Source organism: Motacilla alba, chromosome 4, assembly GCF_015832195.1.
Source record: "Motacilla alba alba isolate MOTALB_02 chromosome 4, Motacilla_alba_V1.0_pri, whole genome shotgun sequence".
Taxonomy (NCBI): domain Eukaryota; kingdom Metazoa; phylum Chordata; class Aves; order Passeriformes; family Motacillidae; genus Motacilla; species Motacilla alba.
In genome coordinates this window covers 27,396,807-27,414,337 of record NC_052019.1, presented here as the reverse complement: position 1 = coordinate 27,414,337, position 17,531 = coordinate 27,396,807, and the positions used below count along the sequence as shown (strand labels likewise).

The following is a 17,531-nucleotide window of genomic DNA, read 5'->3' as shown; positions in this document are numbered from 1 at the left end:
AGTCCTCGCAGGCTTTTGTGTTAGCAGTGCAGCTCTCTGACTTGAAATCTCACATGCTTCCATTATGTACATGGGAGCTGGAAGGGGCAAAATGGTCTGTATGAGATCATGTGAGGCCTTTAATTCTGCTCTATTTCTGCAGGTCTTCTAAATATTAGAATCAGAATAAAATTATTTCAGAAGAAAGTTTTAATTCGATAATGTGTTTTCTAAGTTGAGATTGATCTTTTCTTCTTCCTAAAGTCACATTCCTAGACAAATAATTCTCCTGGGCAGAAAACTGGAGCTATCAGCATTGCGGAGTAACCACCTAGGAAGCTAAGGATCTGTGCATCTGTTCATGGTGGGAACATGCACCCATTAACATATTGCCTGCAGTGTGTTTTGAATGAAGGGATGGTGTTCTACCCTTTTGATCTTCTGACAAGTTCTTGATGTAAGTGCGTGTGTGCAGTGCTTGGTGGGAGTTCGGCGGTGGAGCTGTTGTGGAGAAAGGTCTATGGTTCAAAAAGAATGGCCTTTTTAATTGCCATCAAGGGTGCTTGAGGACTCTGCAGTAACAATGTGTTTTTCTGTATATAAAAGTTTAAAATGTTATTTTCCTGACATTTCCAAGAAAGATACTATCCTCAATATTAAAGGACTGTACACAGCTGTGACTGTGTTTTGGTTTGGGGTTTTTTTAATTGTTTCAAAGCTTTAAAAGTTTGTAAGCTCAGACTGGCATAAATTAGTTTGAAGATTGAGGAATAAATTCTAGTAACCCTCACCCTTCCAGAACAGAAGGTGCTTCTCTGTATTATTTATTTATTGCCTTTTTTATCTTGATTTATCTTAAAAAACAAAAAGTTCCCCTAGTAGTTCTCCATTGGCTAGCTTCTTTTGGTGCACTCTAATCTCTAAAGTTGACACTAAATACGAAATGAGCAAATGTCAAAATCTCAAATAGCTCATTGTAACTACTAAGCAAATTTATTCTTATTGCTGTTAGAGAGTAATGCTAAACCTGCTTCTTGGTCTTTTTTAGCATGTGCTTATAATGTAATGCAATGCAATTACCCTCTCAGAAAAATTCCACACTGATGCATTTTCTACCTGGTCAATCATAAAAATTCTAAAAATGCATCATCCATGAAAGAACATAAAAACCCCACAAATTTTCCTTGGGAGAACACTCAAATAGTCCCACCCAGAGATGGAGATACACCAGTTTAAGATGGAAGACTTTGAGAAGAGGCCACAATCTCTGAAAAGGAGCATCTGCCTTAAATTTCTCGAAAGTTTCAGTTAGACATATATTTCCGAAGACACGACTATAAATCCTCTGTAGTTAAGAGGATTGTCCCCCGTGCTGACAGTTTGTGAATGATTGTTGACTAATGAGGATTATTTGCAGTGCCAGTCATTAGAAGTTGCAGGCATTGCATTTTGTTCTTCCGCCATTGCACAGTCATGGCTAAACAGCCTTTTGAAAATCTCCACAGATGCATCCTGGGCTCAGTCAAGGACCTTGGTGTCTCTTGGTTTGTTCAAGAAGACTTGTAATTTAGCAGCCAGAAACTACCATCTTGCTCTGAAATCTGTCAACCAGCAGCAGAAGCAAACAGATGAACTTTCTGTGCCTGCACCTCCTACTTCCAGCCTTACCAACTCCAGTGGGCACTCCAGGTCCCTCAGTTTGCAGCCAGTGGGCAAACATTTCCACAGCACTTACAAACCCTTCTCAGCCCCAAAACAGCTCAGCTACTACACAGTACCTGTACCATGAAGTAGGGGCTGGAGACACCACACACCACAGGAAAGCTTCAGGACGATATCCAGGCCAGGTTTACCTCATCCACTTCTTTTTTTTTTTTTTTTTTTTTTCTTGTTTTTTCTTTTTTTTTTTTCTTTTTTTTTTTTTTTTTTTCCTGGAAGATTATGTGGTTTCTGTAAGATTCCTGATAGTTTTTTATTCACACACAACCCCGGTGGCTGTCAGTGCAATACTGAGGTCTGCACAGGTCTGCACATCCAATACAGATAAATAAATACTAGGAATTTAGAAAAATAATTATAAGTTTATACTCATTCAGTTTTTAAAATCTTTCTTGGTAACTGGACCATGACACAGGCCCACTTCTATTTCATGCAAAATAATTCGCTAAAATGTGATACTATTTAACTGACACCAGCTTCCCATTAATAACTCAAGGAATAAAGCTCCTAAGCAAAGTTGTTCTGCGTTGTCTGGCACCTGCAGCTAATAAAAAAAAAAAAAAAAAAAAAAAAAAGCCCAGACTTTCAAAGCACTCTTTGCATTTGCATAGGAAATGTCACAGAACAAGTTTTCCATATTAATTGGCAAAGAGCCCAGATCAGGCTGTACATCTCCTCTCTCACTCCCATTTGGCTCCTCTTCTGTGTACATGCCTACTTGCATGACTGTTGGATTCAGGCCCCTGAAACCACATCACTCTTAGGGGCTTCATGCCTGGAGTGAATCCAAAACTGGATCCACTGAGCTGCTTACTCTCTTCAGTTAAAAATCATTAAAACAGAGTGTACTATTTCAGCTGATTCCATTCAAACAAGGTTTACAAGAAATGCTGGTCATATTTTCCCTTCAACTCACAGATCTACTCTTCATATCTGCTTGCAATGCCTAAATATAACAAAACTTAATTGAAATTAAGTTTTCTAGTTATATACAAATGGAAAATTATGACTTAACACTTGCCCTAAAAAGAGGCACACTGTTGAAATTCCACTTGGTCCTGTACAGTCTCTCAGAATGACCCAAAAATCAAATGCCTTGAGAATACATAAGAACAGGGTGAGTCTATACTGAGCCCATACTTGTAAATGCTCCAATGATTTGTGGCATCTGAGGAATTTTTATGAAGCCCAACTTTGGTAAAGAAATATTTGTTTTGATTTGGAAGTGTTACTAGTTTCAACTGTTGCTCATGTGTTCTCATGCTGTGAAAGACTGAACAATTGTTCTCTATTCATTTTATCAATTCCACTAATGATTTCAGATATCTCTATCATGTTCTCTCTTATAATTTCCTTTCTAGGCTCAGAAGAGAGCTCATCTAATTAATGGTAAAGTATGGAAGTGAGTCTACTTCTTAATCCAAGCTGGAACATCTGCAGGATATCTAGACAAATTAAATACCCCACATAAGCTTTTTTTTTTTTAATTAAGGAGAAAATAAATTGGAAACTATCATATGAAAAGTTATATTGGTATAGCTTTAGAATATAATACAGGTATAAAATTAGCATGGAAACCCATAGAAAATTAGGAAAATAGCAAGTATTAGCACAGACGTTTTGGATACAAGGTGCAGGGAGGAAACTATTCCACTCTCCATTGCTGGAGCAACATGTAGTTAGGGGCATTACACTTGTAGAAACTTCTTGGGAGAGTCCAAAATAGAAGAACAGTGAAGAAGCAAACTGTAAATGGGCCTCTAGAGATGTGTATTTGCAACAAATCCAGACATGAATGAAGATTTTGGTGCGCAGTGGCGATGGATCACTTACATGTGCTCATGTGTAAAGAGAAGATTTTGTGGAGAGGCTTGAAGATACAGCATCTGTGGTATTTTTTACATCAATCTCTCCTAAAGCAAAGCAGATGCAAGGAAGGAAAATTTTCCTTCCTTGGAAAGGAAGCTTATTTTCAGGGATTACTATGATCATAAGAAAAAGAGGGTCTGCCCAAGAAATGCTAGAATGGTCTAGAAAAAAAATTATAAATTCAGTTTATAAAGCAAAAAGCATTTTCAAATATAAGGAAAACAACTTGTCTGCAGTGGCACTAGAAAATAATGGCAACAAAGCAATTAACTGTAAGAAATACAAAGCTAGGCAACCATGAAATGAAAATTCACTCCCAATTCTGAAAAATTCAGACCATCATGGTAAAAGATAATAGTTTTGAGGTTGAGAAATGGCTCTGTAGCCTTGTTGAGATCTGGGCAATAAGAAACAGAAGAGACATTGGGAGTGGCTGGTAGAATACAGATGTGCAATGCACAGTGAAGGAAGCACTGGCTTGGTATTAGCTAAGATATGCTAATGACTAAAAGAAATGTAATTCAAAACTGTACAGTCATAAGGTCTGACAAGGAGAAAATTATAGAGGTCATTCATCATTACAAAATCAGGGAAATATGAATTTTAAAAATATTTTTGCATTTGACTGAGAAGTTTGGATTCACAAACAATGTTTTCTCATAATTCATATCTGTATAATAAATAGGTGTTTTATAGCTTTACAGAGCAGAGAGGGTTTGTTTTAAACTACACAGCCACATGAAACAAAAAGGATGTAACCCAGTAGTTCCTGAAGGCCATAAGCTGTATGTCACAGTCAATCTTTAATACTTCTTGCAGCTGACTGCTGCAGCCACACAGATGTTAGGTGACCCAAGATAATTTCAGTGGAGGCAAGCAGTGGAGAACAAAGGCAGTAGCAGTGCCACACCATGGCATCATCACAGCAAGTGGCAGAGAATAGTGTAGATGCTTCAGGAAAACAATGTTTTAAACAAGCCTCCATTCTGCTTGCTGCAGTTTTTATGAGTGTGAAATAAAAGCTCTCTTATGCTCATTTGCTGACCATTTCTGGCAAATATCAGAGGTAGGAAGAAGAGTCACAGCTATAAAATGTCAGGAAATTGTTTTAAGACAGTTTGATGGGAGAAGAAAACCAACCCAGTAACCTCAGGAAGGGAAGGATGTAAAATGAAGCTCCAAGAGTTGGGTTGTAGAGTTTTTTTCTGACACAATGCTAGATTTACAGTTCAAACATTCCCTGTGTCTCATTCACAGCTGTGTATGACAAGTAAAGCAACAGATCCCCAGAAACTAAAAGAGTTCAACATTGAGAGTACCAGTGCCTGTGTACCACCTCCTGCTGAGAGCAGGTTCAGGCTGGCTTTCTACCCTGGATCTTAAAAATTAGGTAATGATAAATCTCAGCAGTTCCAAAGAACAAGGAAAAGACTGCTTTTACAACACCAAATGGCTTCAGCCAACACAAAATAACTTCAGGATACGAAAGGGCTGCTGGAAGTTTATGAGAGGTCAGGCTTTTCTCAGCCTGAGTTCTAGCACGCAGTAAAACTTTGAACATGACCAAATCCATTTACAGAAAGCATGATAAGATGAATACTGCCAATCTGAAAATCAATAAAACCAAATGAGAGCAATTCCAGAAAGAGCTAATTTACCTTTCATGCATAATTAGAAAGAAAATTCCCACAAGAAGCAGTTGAACCAGTGCACGGGCTGGCCGGCTGCCCAGATTATTACGGAGTTTGCACCATTACACAACATTTTTTGTGGGTTCATCAACACTCTGAAGTCAGCAGAAATGAAAGGGAAGAAGGAAGAAACACTTTGGTGATCCCCAGAATGAGATCCAGCACCATCAGTGCTAAATGGCTTGCATTGCTATTCTGACTGCAAAACCCTTTTCATCATGATGTCTCTTAGGTTTGTAAGTGTGGGGACTTTTCCAAAAAAGATTTAAGTTTTCCAGGAACATCTTCTGTACTACCTCCAAAAAAAATCCTGAAAAGGGTTAAAATCTGCAGAGCTTTTCATCTCCATCTGGAATGCAGCAAGTTTAGAGTCAGAATGGGGCATGGAATCCTGGCAACAATTCTTTACTGAAGAGTTCGTTGCCAGGTAAATGGAAATTGGAAGTGCCGTGCTTCCACCCTGACATACAAGCCTGGCAAAGCCACAGTAATGCTGATGGCTGGCCACAGAATTGCCTTAAGGAGTAGAGAGCTCTTCAGAAGAGAGAACTGTCTCCTCTTAATCCACTGCTTTAAGAAATACAGATGTTCCCAGCTGGAGTTAGCTTGCAGAAAGATTTCAAAGTTGATAGAAGCTTCTGGTATCAGGAGACAGAGCATCAACACTTTCTGTGACTGCAAAATCACATAGCAAACACTGGCTCATAAAATAGCAGGGAAAAAAGGATGGGGTATGTAGTGCATAAAACCTTCAAACAGGAATGATAGTCCAAATAACTCATCAGACCTGGGACTCAACTCTAAGGTCCATTTAAAATGTGCAATTTGTGGATTTTGGCATGACTTTTTCCTAAAACTCAGGGAACAGTTGCAGAAATCATGGCTAGAGAAATGGGAGAAGTTACATGGTGGGCAGCAATTTTTGAAGATACAAGAAGTGGTCCCTGGGCTTATTACAGGGGGGCATTCCATGGGTTCACAAAAAAAATCTGTGGACATTTAGATGAATGTATGACTGTTCTGTGTGAACATGTAAATACTGAAAAGTGTCATTTGCATTCCTTATGCATTCCTTTTCTGAATGAATAAGTGGCTCTCACCACCATCATCAGAGTTGAAAAATGAATCTGGTAAGTTACAGGCTGGGTTCCAGCTACACTAAAATGACAAAAATGAACTACCATCATTCAGTTTAAAATAAAAAGGCAAGCACATTTTTTACATCAAGCAGCTGAAAAAATATTGTCCTTTATAATACATGCCATTAACCACACTAAAAAAAGGCTTATGTAAAGTTCATATGAGCAAGAGAGTACCACTTGCTATTTATTTCATGACTTGCAAGGGTGACATTTTGCTCTAATTTTCTTGATTTAGTATTTGTTTAGTGAACATGGTTGTTATCAACTGCATTAGCTATACTTTTTCTCAGGTGGCTTAGTTTAGCAAAGGCACTAATTTCCATTGAGGATTTTAAGCTGAGTTTTGATATGAGATAAAACACCTCTGCAAGTGAAAAGTTATTCAAGAAAAGCTAGTATACAGAGGCCAAGAAAACAAATCCAACAGACAGAGAGGGCACAGCTCCCTGAGAGAGTTGGTGGACTTTGTGGGACATTGCAGGACAGGCCCACATACCTCAGGTCTTTACCTGGAGTCAGCAGTCATTTGAAATAAAATGGTTTCCAGTCTGGAAAATAGCATGCACTGAATCTACCTGACCCAGGGAAATTTAATCTGAAAAGCTAGCATGGAGGAATTGGAGATGTCCTGGTGTGGTTTCTACTTCAGATCCCATCCATAGTCAGCATGGCCAGCACTGTGCAGGTGCTCTGTCTGCTGACAGCACCGGGCAGGAGGCAGGAACAATTCCATCCTGAAGGTCAGAGCTGTCTAATTTCAGGATCTCTCACTCACAAGAAAAGATGGATTATGGGTGGACTTCAGAGGTAAGAGAAATCAATGGTATTTTGCTAGTCATCTTCAGGGTAACAGCACTAGCACAGCATTAAAAATTCATCAGCATTTTGACAGGATATGTCAGCATCCTGAACAGTAAAGTGCAACATGTTTCTGAAGGACAGCTCTCTCAAGGTCTAGAAAGGTGTAAAGCTGGGAATCTTACAGATATACAGGGAGTAGAGCAAAAAATTAGTTTGTGCACTAATGGGAGAGAGTCCTGGAAAAGAAGGGAAATCGGATCATATAAAGCTCTTTAGAAGCAAATACCCAAATATGTTGTTTATGCTTTGGAGAGATAAACAAGTCCACCTTCCATGAAAACCATTGCAAGTGCAGTGAGAAAAAGGAGAAAAAAAAAATGTAATACATATATAATTAAATTGGCTTTGCAAACAAGTCTCACTCTGCATGCCATTCCCTGCCCTCAACACAGCCTTCCTTTTTTTTTTCTCATTACCACATTTGTAGGACTTAGGCATACAGATCAGGACATGCCAAAACCATGAGTTCAATTCAGATGAGTCCCAAGGTGCAGATGTTTCTGCAGATATGTTTACAGCATCATTGCTGTATTTTTCAAAACCAAAACCTGTAACTTCTGCAGATTATTGGAGTTACTTGCAATAGCTTTTGGCCAGAGAACTTAACATGGCTGAGAAACTGTCCCAAGGCTATAGGAAAAGCAACCCATCTTATGCACATTTAACATGTTCTGGAGACCATTTGACACATTTTAAATATTTTTCCCACTTGCAATTTCTTACCTGAAGAATTTTGACTTTTCCTAAAACGTTCTCCTGTGACATTGCTTGAATGGCCTGTTCACTCTCTGTTCTCCCATCAGGTATGAAAATACTGTCATGGGAAAAAGCTCGACTGCCCATAGAATAATGGGAGGATCTGTTAAAAAAAACAACCAGTCAACAAGTAAGTAAGTACTGCAATTAATTTATAAGAGCGACTCTTCATATCATAGTTGTCCTGCTGTATGGATTCCCCCCCCCTTGCCTTCTACATAAACCTTTGTACATTCTCAGAGGAGAGGTATCCAAACACTTTTTGTTTTCAAAAGTTTAATGGAGGTGCACGATTCCTTTGTATACAGTCTCCCTCCTTGGAAGGACCTAGAGTTGGGTGTTTTTAATAGGAGTGTTGAGAAGTTCAACTGATTTTGCTTGTAAGCCTCAAATCTAACTGTTACTTTCAGGATACAGACTAGATGGTGATGATGCACACCTTGCCAGTCTGCATATCTAAGAAAGTGCCTTCATGCTTAGTGCCACGGCTTGGGAGTGACACACAGTCACTCCTGGTCAAAGAAAACAGCAGGTGCCAAGCAAAGGGAGCTCTCTGACACAAAAAGAGGCGTTACAGTGCAGGAAGCCACTTCTGTAGAGCTGCCTCCTTAGCTGATTACTCAGTGCTTCCTATGGCCATGAGCATGACCACACTGACAATAAAAGGTTATCACCAAACCCACAGAGTGCTAAGAAGCTTGTTGTACCAAGCTGTGCGTCCTTGATTAGCCACAAAGAGCAAGAAATGCCCGTGTGTTGCTGCTAAACTGAGCACTGATGCCGAGGAGGAGGGTGTGTCATAAATGAACCTGTTGTATGGCTCTGATTGAAGTCCACAGGCAAAGGCATGAAATAAAAAGGGGTTTATCAGAAATAATTCTAAGGAATTAAAATGTAAAAAAAACTTAGAAGAAAAAAAATTAAAAAGGCTAGTGGTTTTGGGGGCACACTGAGGGAAAAATGTATCTGTTTGAAAGTCATGTTTTGTCTCACCTAGAATATTCCATGGTAAGTGAAAAGCCCATAATCTATAATCATGATAAAGCCACAATTTAAAAAATCAGAACAACTGCAAGGTCCTAAATCTGTCCTTTTAATAACCTGTTGGCAACCTTATAGAACCCATTTATAGTTTCAGAAAACAATCTGGAGGAAAAAAAACCATAGTTTTCATACAGATCTATCCAACATAACCTTCTACATGTTATAAAAACATTATAAATAAATATTTCAGCAAAAGCAAGGAAGATGATACTTCCAGAGAAAGACATAAGTAAAACAACAAGAAAAATTAGGTTTCACATATTTAAGAAGATCAGTATATTATCTTTCTGCCTTTTAAAATGTGCTAATTGTTCATGAAGTGTTCAAGATATTTCTATTCATACTTTGGGAACAAATAAGTTGGGAATGTATTTATTACATTTTCATCTAATTTTTCCCTGAGGTATTTTAAGTAAAAACATTAATCTTTTCTTACAAAGGGAGAGTGTCACACAGGGTTACATAACCCTGTTGAAACTGATCAGATGATAGACTATTCTTGACTTTTATAACATAATATCTTGGAGGTAACCTGAAAATAACAGGTTAAAAAAGTCCCCCAAACTCTCTTCCTCTCTCTCATTTATGTATAAAATACTTTTGCACTCACCAAATAATCAATCAAATTCTGGGGGGAGAACATACACAGTTCTCTGAATTATTTCATCTTCCATACAATCACAGACTAACTAAAAAACTTCTTTTCATCCAGATTAATATTTAAGCAATATGCTTAATTTGAAACAAACCAACACACGAGCAGACAAGGAGCTGGTGAATATTCCACAACAATTTTAGCCTTGGAAGAAGAGAGGCATTTAACTGATGCCATATTCTATGTTAGATTTTTTTTTTTTTTATAAAACCCACAACTCAATTACCTCTGGCTGTTAAAGGTAGTACACCTTTAAAGTTTCTTTTAGAAACCTTTTATTACAGAAATCATAAAATTATATTTTTAAACTGCTTCTAAAAAGGTTTCTATACCAAATCACTGTGACTCAGTCTGTACAGAGCTGTGGGAAAATTGCATGGCACTGAAATACCTCTGCCTTGCTTGGCCAGCCAGGAGTCAACCAGTGAACCACAACTTGAGAAGTGTCCCTTACACAGAGACTAATTCCTAGCAGGCCTGGAAATGAATGGTTTGACATGAAACAGAGTGAAAGCTGGCTTTTCTCATATAATTGTGTGGGTCTGTTTGCACTGAAAGCTCCAGCATTCAACAAGGAGGGAAGGACACACACAAAATTTGACAAACCAGCCTGTGGCAAGCCCTCCTGCATTTGCACTGTTCAGTGTGGGAGCCTGCTGCAGGTGCAGAAGGCAAGGCCAGTGGGAACTGGTTGTTTGCTATTTACCTTTGAGCTGAGAGATCTGCTGAGAATGCATAGTACAGGTCATATTGCTTTCCAGAGAGGATCCTTTCTCAAATATTTTTCCAGCTATGCTGTGAATCAGATACCTGTGGCTTTGTCTCATGGCTACTCACTGTGCATACAACACCATTCACCCCTTTTGCTGTCCAGTGGGTTGGACTTCTCATACTTAAATCAGACACCTCATGTATATTTGTGTTGTTTGTTACAACTAATTAGTAGGCAAGGGTTGCTATTCAGGCACCAAAGAGTTCAGTGACTTGTTTGGAAGTTGATCATGACCTTACTAATGAATTGTTAATATCGAAGTTGGGAGCAGCCAACCTGCAGCTTTGAAACTGAAGAGACTTTGCCAGGAGTTCAAACCCCAAAACTGCAGCTGACCAACAGCAGGAATACTCTGACTGTAGGATTTGTCTGATAAAACCTGAATCTGTGAAACGGAAGAAAAGAACAACTGCTGAGGTCAGTTCTGGTGGACTGCCCAGGACATGGTTGTGAGTGAAAAACTTCCCCACCCTGCTGCAGATTTGAGGACACTTTTAGGAATCTAGTCTTCCTCCTGCCTGCAAACTTGCCAAAATTTCATTTAAAGCTTCCTTGGGGCACACCAGGTCACATGAAGCAGCTTGGCAGCCATAAGTACACCACTGAAAATCCAACCCCATTGTGCCCACAATGGTACCAGTGGCAGGTTAGGACCATGCTAAGCATTTACAGCATCTCCAACATTCTCCCAGACACCAACTGCTCTCTCTTTTTCTCCCTCTCTATCTCTCCCTCCCTCTCTCTCTCTCCCCTTGTTACAAGGCACACACATTTTCATTTCATAACAAAAGGGAGGACAGGCATATCTGAAAGGATTTGTTTCAGTTTTTGTTTTCTTGTTTACTTGATAATAAAACATACTCCAAATTGTCAGAACACATGAAACAGTGACGAGAAATCCCACAGTGAATTAATGCCAGACTGCTCTCTACTCCATCCCTTCGAAATGTTTTGCAAGTTTGCTGAATATTTAAGAAGTGGGTGAATGAGCAATTCTGCTAGCCACATGTCCAACAACTGGTAAAAATAGTTTCAGAATTTTGTTTAAATATCTATGTAGGCTAAAGAACATTGGAAAAAAGATATTCACACATCATAGTAACCTAGTTTCTTTTACAGACAAGTTTAAATAGCAGTTAAGGTGATTTCCAAGCTACTTGTACTTTCTGAAAGGCCTCTTATTTTCCTCCCTTGGAGCCCACAATCCTTTCACATTTTCCCAGTTGTGAATTTGACACATTATATCACAAAGGTCCTTTTTCCACTGCATTTTTCACTTTGCTCATGTTCTACTTTTGGGAAGACTGAATTTCTTTTAAGTCATAATACAGTATGAATAATTGAATTTCCTTTGCTGCTACCCATCTCTGAAGTTTTTCTCAGAAGTCTTTATACAATAACATCCTCACAACCCACATTTACAGACTGTTCTCCCTTCAGTTAAAAGGAATATCAAGAATGTCACTAGCAGGAGTGGATTTCAACAAATTCACAGCATGACAGAGATGTGGGCTACAGTCATAGCCATGGCTGAAGGTATTACAGTTTCAAACTTCCATATCACTTCCAAGAGACATGGGAAAACAGGGGCATCAGTTTAGGAGCACTTCTGTTGATAATTCCAGTGATGACACTTCAGAGGTTGTTTGTGCTGAAAATAGTTGAATCATCATCTGACTCACTTTCAGAAACCTGATTAAATTGCATGAATTATGGATATGCTATATCAAAATACAAAGCACTTTTAACAAATCCTTGAACATGTTCTCTCTGAAGATGTGTTGCAACCCAAATATCATGTTCCAGTTTCAAGTGCAATACACAAATTTTCAAAACTTATTTCTTTTCATACTGAGAGCAAAGTTAAATTCCATTTGCTCTTTATCCATTACTCATTCTTGCTGAGGTGTCTGTGTGTGGTAAGGAACTAGGAGATGAGAAACAAATCTCTCACAGTAGAATGGGACTACCCTGAGCCTACAGGAAAAGTCTTTCTTCTTTCCCATGAAATGCAACAAACAGAGACCCTCTTTGGACCCTCCCTCAGCCATCCACTGCTGTGGATCTATTTAGGATGAGATTTCCCATCAGTTCTAGGTACCTCAAATCAGGACTGGGTGATATATCACACTGTTTTTATCCTCCTCTCCATGTGTTCCCATCACCTCTTTTGTGCCTAATTAATGGTCATTGTTCACATGAAATCCTCCCAAAACATCAGAACTCAAAAATCCTCACAAATTCCTGGTTCAGCTGAGCAAATCCTGACACAAGTTTCCATGCTAGCTGCATACTTAGAGAGCTGTTGGAAAGAGTCAGACATCAATCAGCATTTACTGCTGTGGGACTTCCCCCTTAACTACATCAGAGCATGTGCAGGGACACTTTTGCACAGAATGCAACATTATTGTATTGACACTGGTGGCTGTGATCTTTTTAGACCCCATTTTTCTCCAGAGCTATTTCTTCTCTTAAAGACAAATGTGTGATCTTTTAAAAAGGGGAAGCTTTTCCAGAAAGGAATACTGAGACCTCAGCTCTTATATAATCCCATGCTGGTGCATTACTGGAGTACAGAAATCTCACACCACCAGTTGCCTCTTTGGTGTGTCATAAATGTTCCTCCCACTCTGATATTAAAGAGTTAGAAATAGAAACTGGAAAATAAAGGGAAAGAATGAGTTGTTCTGTTCTTTTATGTTTGTAGAGACTAAGTCCAAAAAACCCAGAGTCTCATGACTTTCACTCTTTTAGATTTCCATTAGAAACCAATTCTGTAGTCGTTAAACATCAAAGTCAACTTTTTAACATAAAACCATTTTTAAACAATAAAAAAATTTAAAAGCATGCAAAGCAAGGAGGAATTTGGTTTAGCCAGGTATTGACCCTTCATATAATCTCTTCAAAGGAAACTGAGAACCACTTCCCAGAATATTGCCTGAAGGAAATAACAAGTGCAGTGATAGGTTGCCTCTACTTGATGTTTTGTTTTAAAAAAGAAATCTGATTCAACATTTTGCATCCCCCATGAATGTCTCCGGGCCAGCCAGAGATGAAAAACATAAATTGCATTTTCTAGTCATTCCAGAGATGCATTAATACTGTAATAGAGGAAAATGGATTGTAATTCTGAGAGATATTTTTAGTGTCCTCTTTTTCATCTGCTGGAAGGAGAGTTTTGGTCCTAACTCACGCCTGGATGGGGAATATTGTTCATGCTGCAACATGATTCCAAGTTAGAGCTGTGCTCAGACAGCACATGACTTCATTGCATTAACAAACCCATAAACATGGGCCTCGCAGTCTGAACAGATGAAAGAGAGACTTTTTCAACAGGCAATCTTGTTCATGAAGTAAACTTAGAGATCATTTGTGCATTCATTCTAAATATATATTCATATCTCCTTCAGGAACCATTGAATTTAGGGCACAAACCGTGGGAACATGGCACAATCCCCCTGTTATGACCCATCTGAGTCCCACTGATGCCAATGATGAGTTGTGCAGCCAGGCTCAGAGTAGCCCTGCTCTTTTCAGAGGTATCACACAGCATTATCTTAATACAAAGGTCCAATCTGGTGTCATCAAGGGACCTGGAACCTATGAACTCACTGTAATTTTCTTTTCCTTAGAAGTAGAGATCAAGCCTAGCTTTAAGTAGCTGATGCATCATGCTAATAATATAACTAAAATTATTATAATTAGGGCCATAAACTTAACCATGGGAAGTATCAAGGCCCTGAGTGCACTAACAAGCTCTAATGTCCCTGATCAGCCTCATCTGGAGCCTCCACCTGCACACACAGGTCCAGGAGTTCCATTTGAGATCACACTTGAGGCTTCGGTCTCCCTGAGCCATGCTGGAGAATGCTGGTCTGCAGCTCAGACAAAACTGTGCCTGGTCATGAAGCCCTTTGATGCAAATCTCAGTTTCCAGGCCATTTTTCTGGCTTGCCCTTGGCCCTGCCTTCTCAGCTATGGAGCTGCAGCATGACCATGGACCCCTCCTGCTGTGGGATCCCCTTGGTGTCCTGCTTGCCTTCCCTGAGGGAGTGGCTCTGCCTTTGCTGCTGCCTGACAAGAAGGTAATTGGGTGGGACTACACAGTTCTCAACAAATGAATTTCATGTAATTATTCATTAGCTGTCCAATCTCAGAAAGTGTCAGCATGTGCAAAGAAAAGCATCATCCTGGTTTACAGTAATTCTGCAAGTGGATCCTAATGTAGCTTGAGGATGTGAATAATTCACCAGGGAGCATAAAACTATGCAGACCAGTAAAAGGAACTGGGCTCTAAATGGTCTAGCTTTCACATTTGACCTGACAATCCACTGCATGTGACACTATTTTGTCAAATGGCAGCATATGTTTGCACAAAATTTTCCCTGACATATGGCAAAATGTACAGAAAAGTCTACATTAGCCTTGGCAGAAATAGGCATTATATAGAAACTGCATTTAGCTGATAAGGAAGCAAGGAAGAGGAAATAAAAGAGTACATCATATTACAGGTAACAAATCTGTTTTATCCAGAGCCCAGCCCTAGACCTCACCAGCTGCTGAAAATTACAGTTGCCATGCAGAGTCCTGAAAGGAAATTAAGTACATGATGATTAGGAGGGGGAGTGCAACAAAAACATCCAAAAGGGAGGCAAGGGAGAGGACAAGTGGCCAGTGAGACAGCCTAACCTTCCAGGAGAGTACAGCAAGACAGCCTGTGTGATAGAAGTGAAGATCAGAGTGAAAACAGTTCTGGGATTACTGAGGTGAAAATGAAGCTGGTCATAGTCAGGGCTGAGGACAAAAGACCAGTTCAAAAGAAGAAACAGAGCAGCACCTGGTATAAAATGTCAGCACTTGCAGAAACACGCTCTTCTGAGGGGTGCTCTGGATCATTTACAAACTACAGGCAGCTTAGCACTCAAGTAGCAGCTGGAAAAACAAAGGGCAAGCTAAAGGCATTTACTGCAAATTTCTACTAAGTGATAAAATTGGAGCAAGTAGGAGAAGTTCTAGATCACACACCTGAGAAGAAAGCTTCTGGAGCACAAAGTCTTCAGCAAGTTAGTAATATAAAGGAGGAAGTCAAGTGCTGAGGTGTCAAGAAAAGCTAAGGTCAGCAGAAATACTGAGTGTGATGTTAGCCTTATGTTCTCTCAAGACACCAGGAACCACTTCAGGTGGTTCAGGTGGGAGGAAGGCTTTCCCTACTCCTCTGCTCTGGCCACGTGCTACTGAGTACACATCAGAAATGGTCATTCATAGGGTGGTTGTGGCTCCTATTTCTGTGCTACTCGGCTGCAATATAAATTACAAAAAGGGAGAAACAACTCTAATTTCACCAAAACCTGTAATAAAATTTATTTTTAAAAGCCATGAAAGTGGAAAACTGCAGCCATACCCTTTTCTGTTCTGGAATATCCTTGACACACCTCATAACCCAGAAATAAGAAACTTTTTCCAGCTGAAACAAGTAAGGAAAATTCAAGCTTGTTTTTGTCTAAACCAAAATTTCTTATAATGTCCCTGTGTTGCTTTGCTCTGCTTGGGCTTGAAGAGATACTTGCTAAAATCAGAGCTCTGATGAGATGAAGTCTGCAGGAGAAGGTGGACACCAAATACCACAGCAACAAGGCATTTGCACTGGAGTCAAGAAGGCACTCGAAATGAGGCACTTAGAAAGGAAATTTGGACTGGCAAATGCCAATTGCAGAAATACAGTTAATACACAGGAAAAAAAGATACCCAGTGGATGAAAAATGGATGTGACAGAGAGAAAGTTTCTTGGGAGCTCTTTGAAATTCCAAGTGGGTAGACAGATCGCTTTTTACTGTTGATCTAGATTGCTTCACACAGAACTGCCCAATGCCGCAAGTAAAGGGGTCCCATTTTCGTGGCAGTCACTGTCAAGACACTGAAGTTTGCTCAGAGACTTTTTCCTGGAAGGTCAATGCTGTCACACTTGAGTCCTAAACACCTGAGAGGTCTAATTCCAGGTCCTTTGAAATACTGCATTCAGCCTCAGGAGAGGAACTCTATTGTACCCCCAATAAGAGAAATTTAATTCCCCACTGCCTCTGCACACCAAGCCAGAATGACAAACTTCAGAAGGGCACTGAACAGGTACCCTTTCAGGTCTGTCTTCCCAATGCTTGCTCAGAAGTTGAGTATTTGTCAACTGTGACAAAAAAGACAAATATAAAGTCTTTCAACGTGCCAAATCATAGCCTCAGAACAGAAGCTTCTGGAGACTTCAGTGAAGCTCCACAAACTTGTGGAGATTTCTTGTAGTCAGTACTTCTATCTCCCAGCCCTTATGGTTAGGACAGAAAGTTAATGAATACAGTTTTAACTTTGTAAACTCAAGAAGGGCAATATAGAAACGGGAAAAGGAATTCCAGACAAACTGCAGCAGGAAACCTCCCACCTGGGTATTGCAAAATAACATAGATGAATAAAGAGGTTGAAGTGTGCATACATCAGGATACCAAGCAAGCTATTTGCATCTGATGAATCCAGGATGTACGAAAGGATGGACAGGCAGATCTCTCAGGCTGCTTCCAACTCAGCTAGTCAATCTACACCACATGTAGATTACCTAAATTGCTCCGCTCCGGGCACGTCTGCATCAGCCAGTCAGCACAGCCTCCATTAGAGATGCAGGTGTTAGCTGTGAGCAAGCTTGTAAGCCAATACAGCACTAGGTGAAATACTAGCTTAGGTCTTGGAAGCAATACAGAAGTCTTCTTTGGCCTACACTCATTCATTTGCTTGTCTCTACCTTCCTGAAGCAGCTTCCTCCCTTAATATATTTTCAAAACAACCATATCTTCTCCCCAAAACAAAGCTAAATGTCCATAGGACATTTAAACAAAGATAACAAATTCATGTACATTGTAGATAACAAATTCATGTACATTGAAGGCTGAGGAAGAAATATAGCTTATTAAAGAAATGGTAACATCCCTGAACTTTTACTGCAAAATTGGAACTTTTATTAAGCTTTTTTACTATATGGTTGTTGAACATTCTCAAAGAATTTG

General features: G+C 39.5%; 1 protein-coding gene across 4 annotated transcripts in view; it reads right to left on the bottom strand.

Moving 5' to 3' along the window:
• The window catches only part of CRACD (capping protein inhibiting regulator of actin dynamics), a 127,669-nt gene that overhangs the window by 18,683 nt on the left and 91,455 nt on the right, over nt 1–17,531 (bottom strand). For all 4 annotated transcript variants that reach the window (XM_038134722.1, XM_038134726.1, XM_038134724.1 and 1 more), the window contains one exon: nt 7,985–8,120. In XM_038134722.1, coding sequence (XP_037990650.1) covers nt 7,985–8,120 — 136 coding nt within the window. The remainder of the gene's footprint in view (nt 1–7,984; nt 8,121–17,531) is intronic.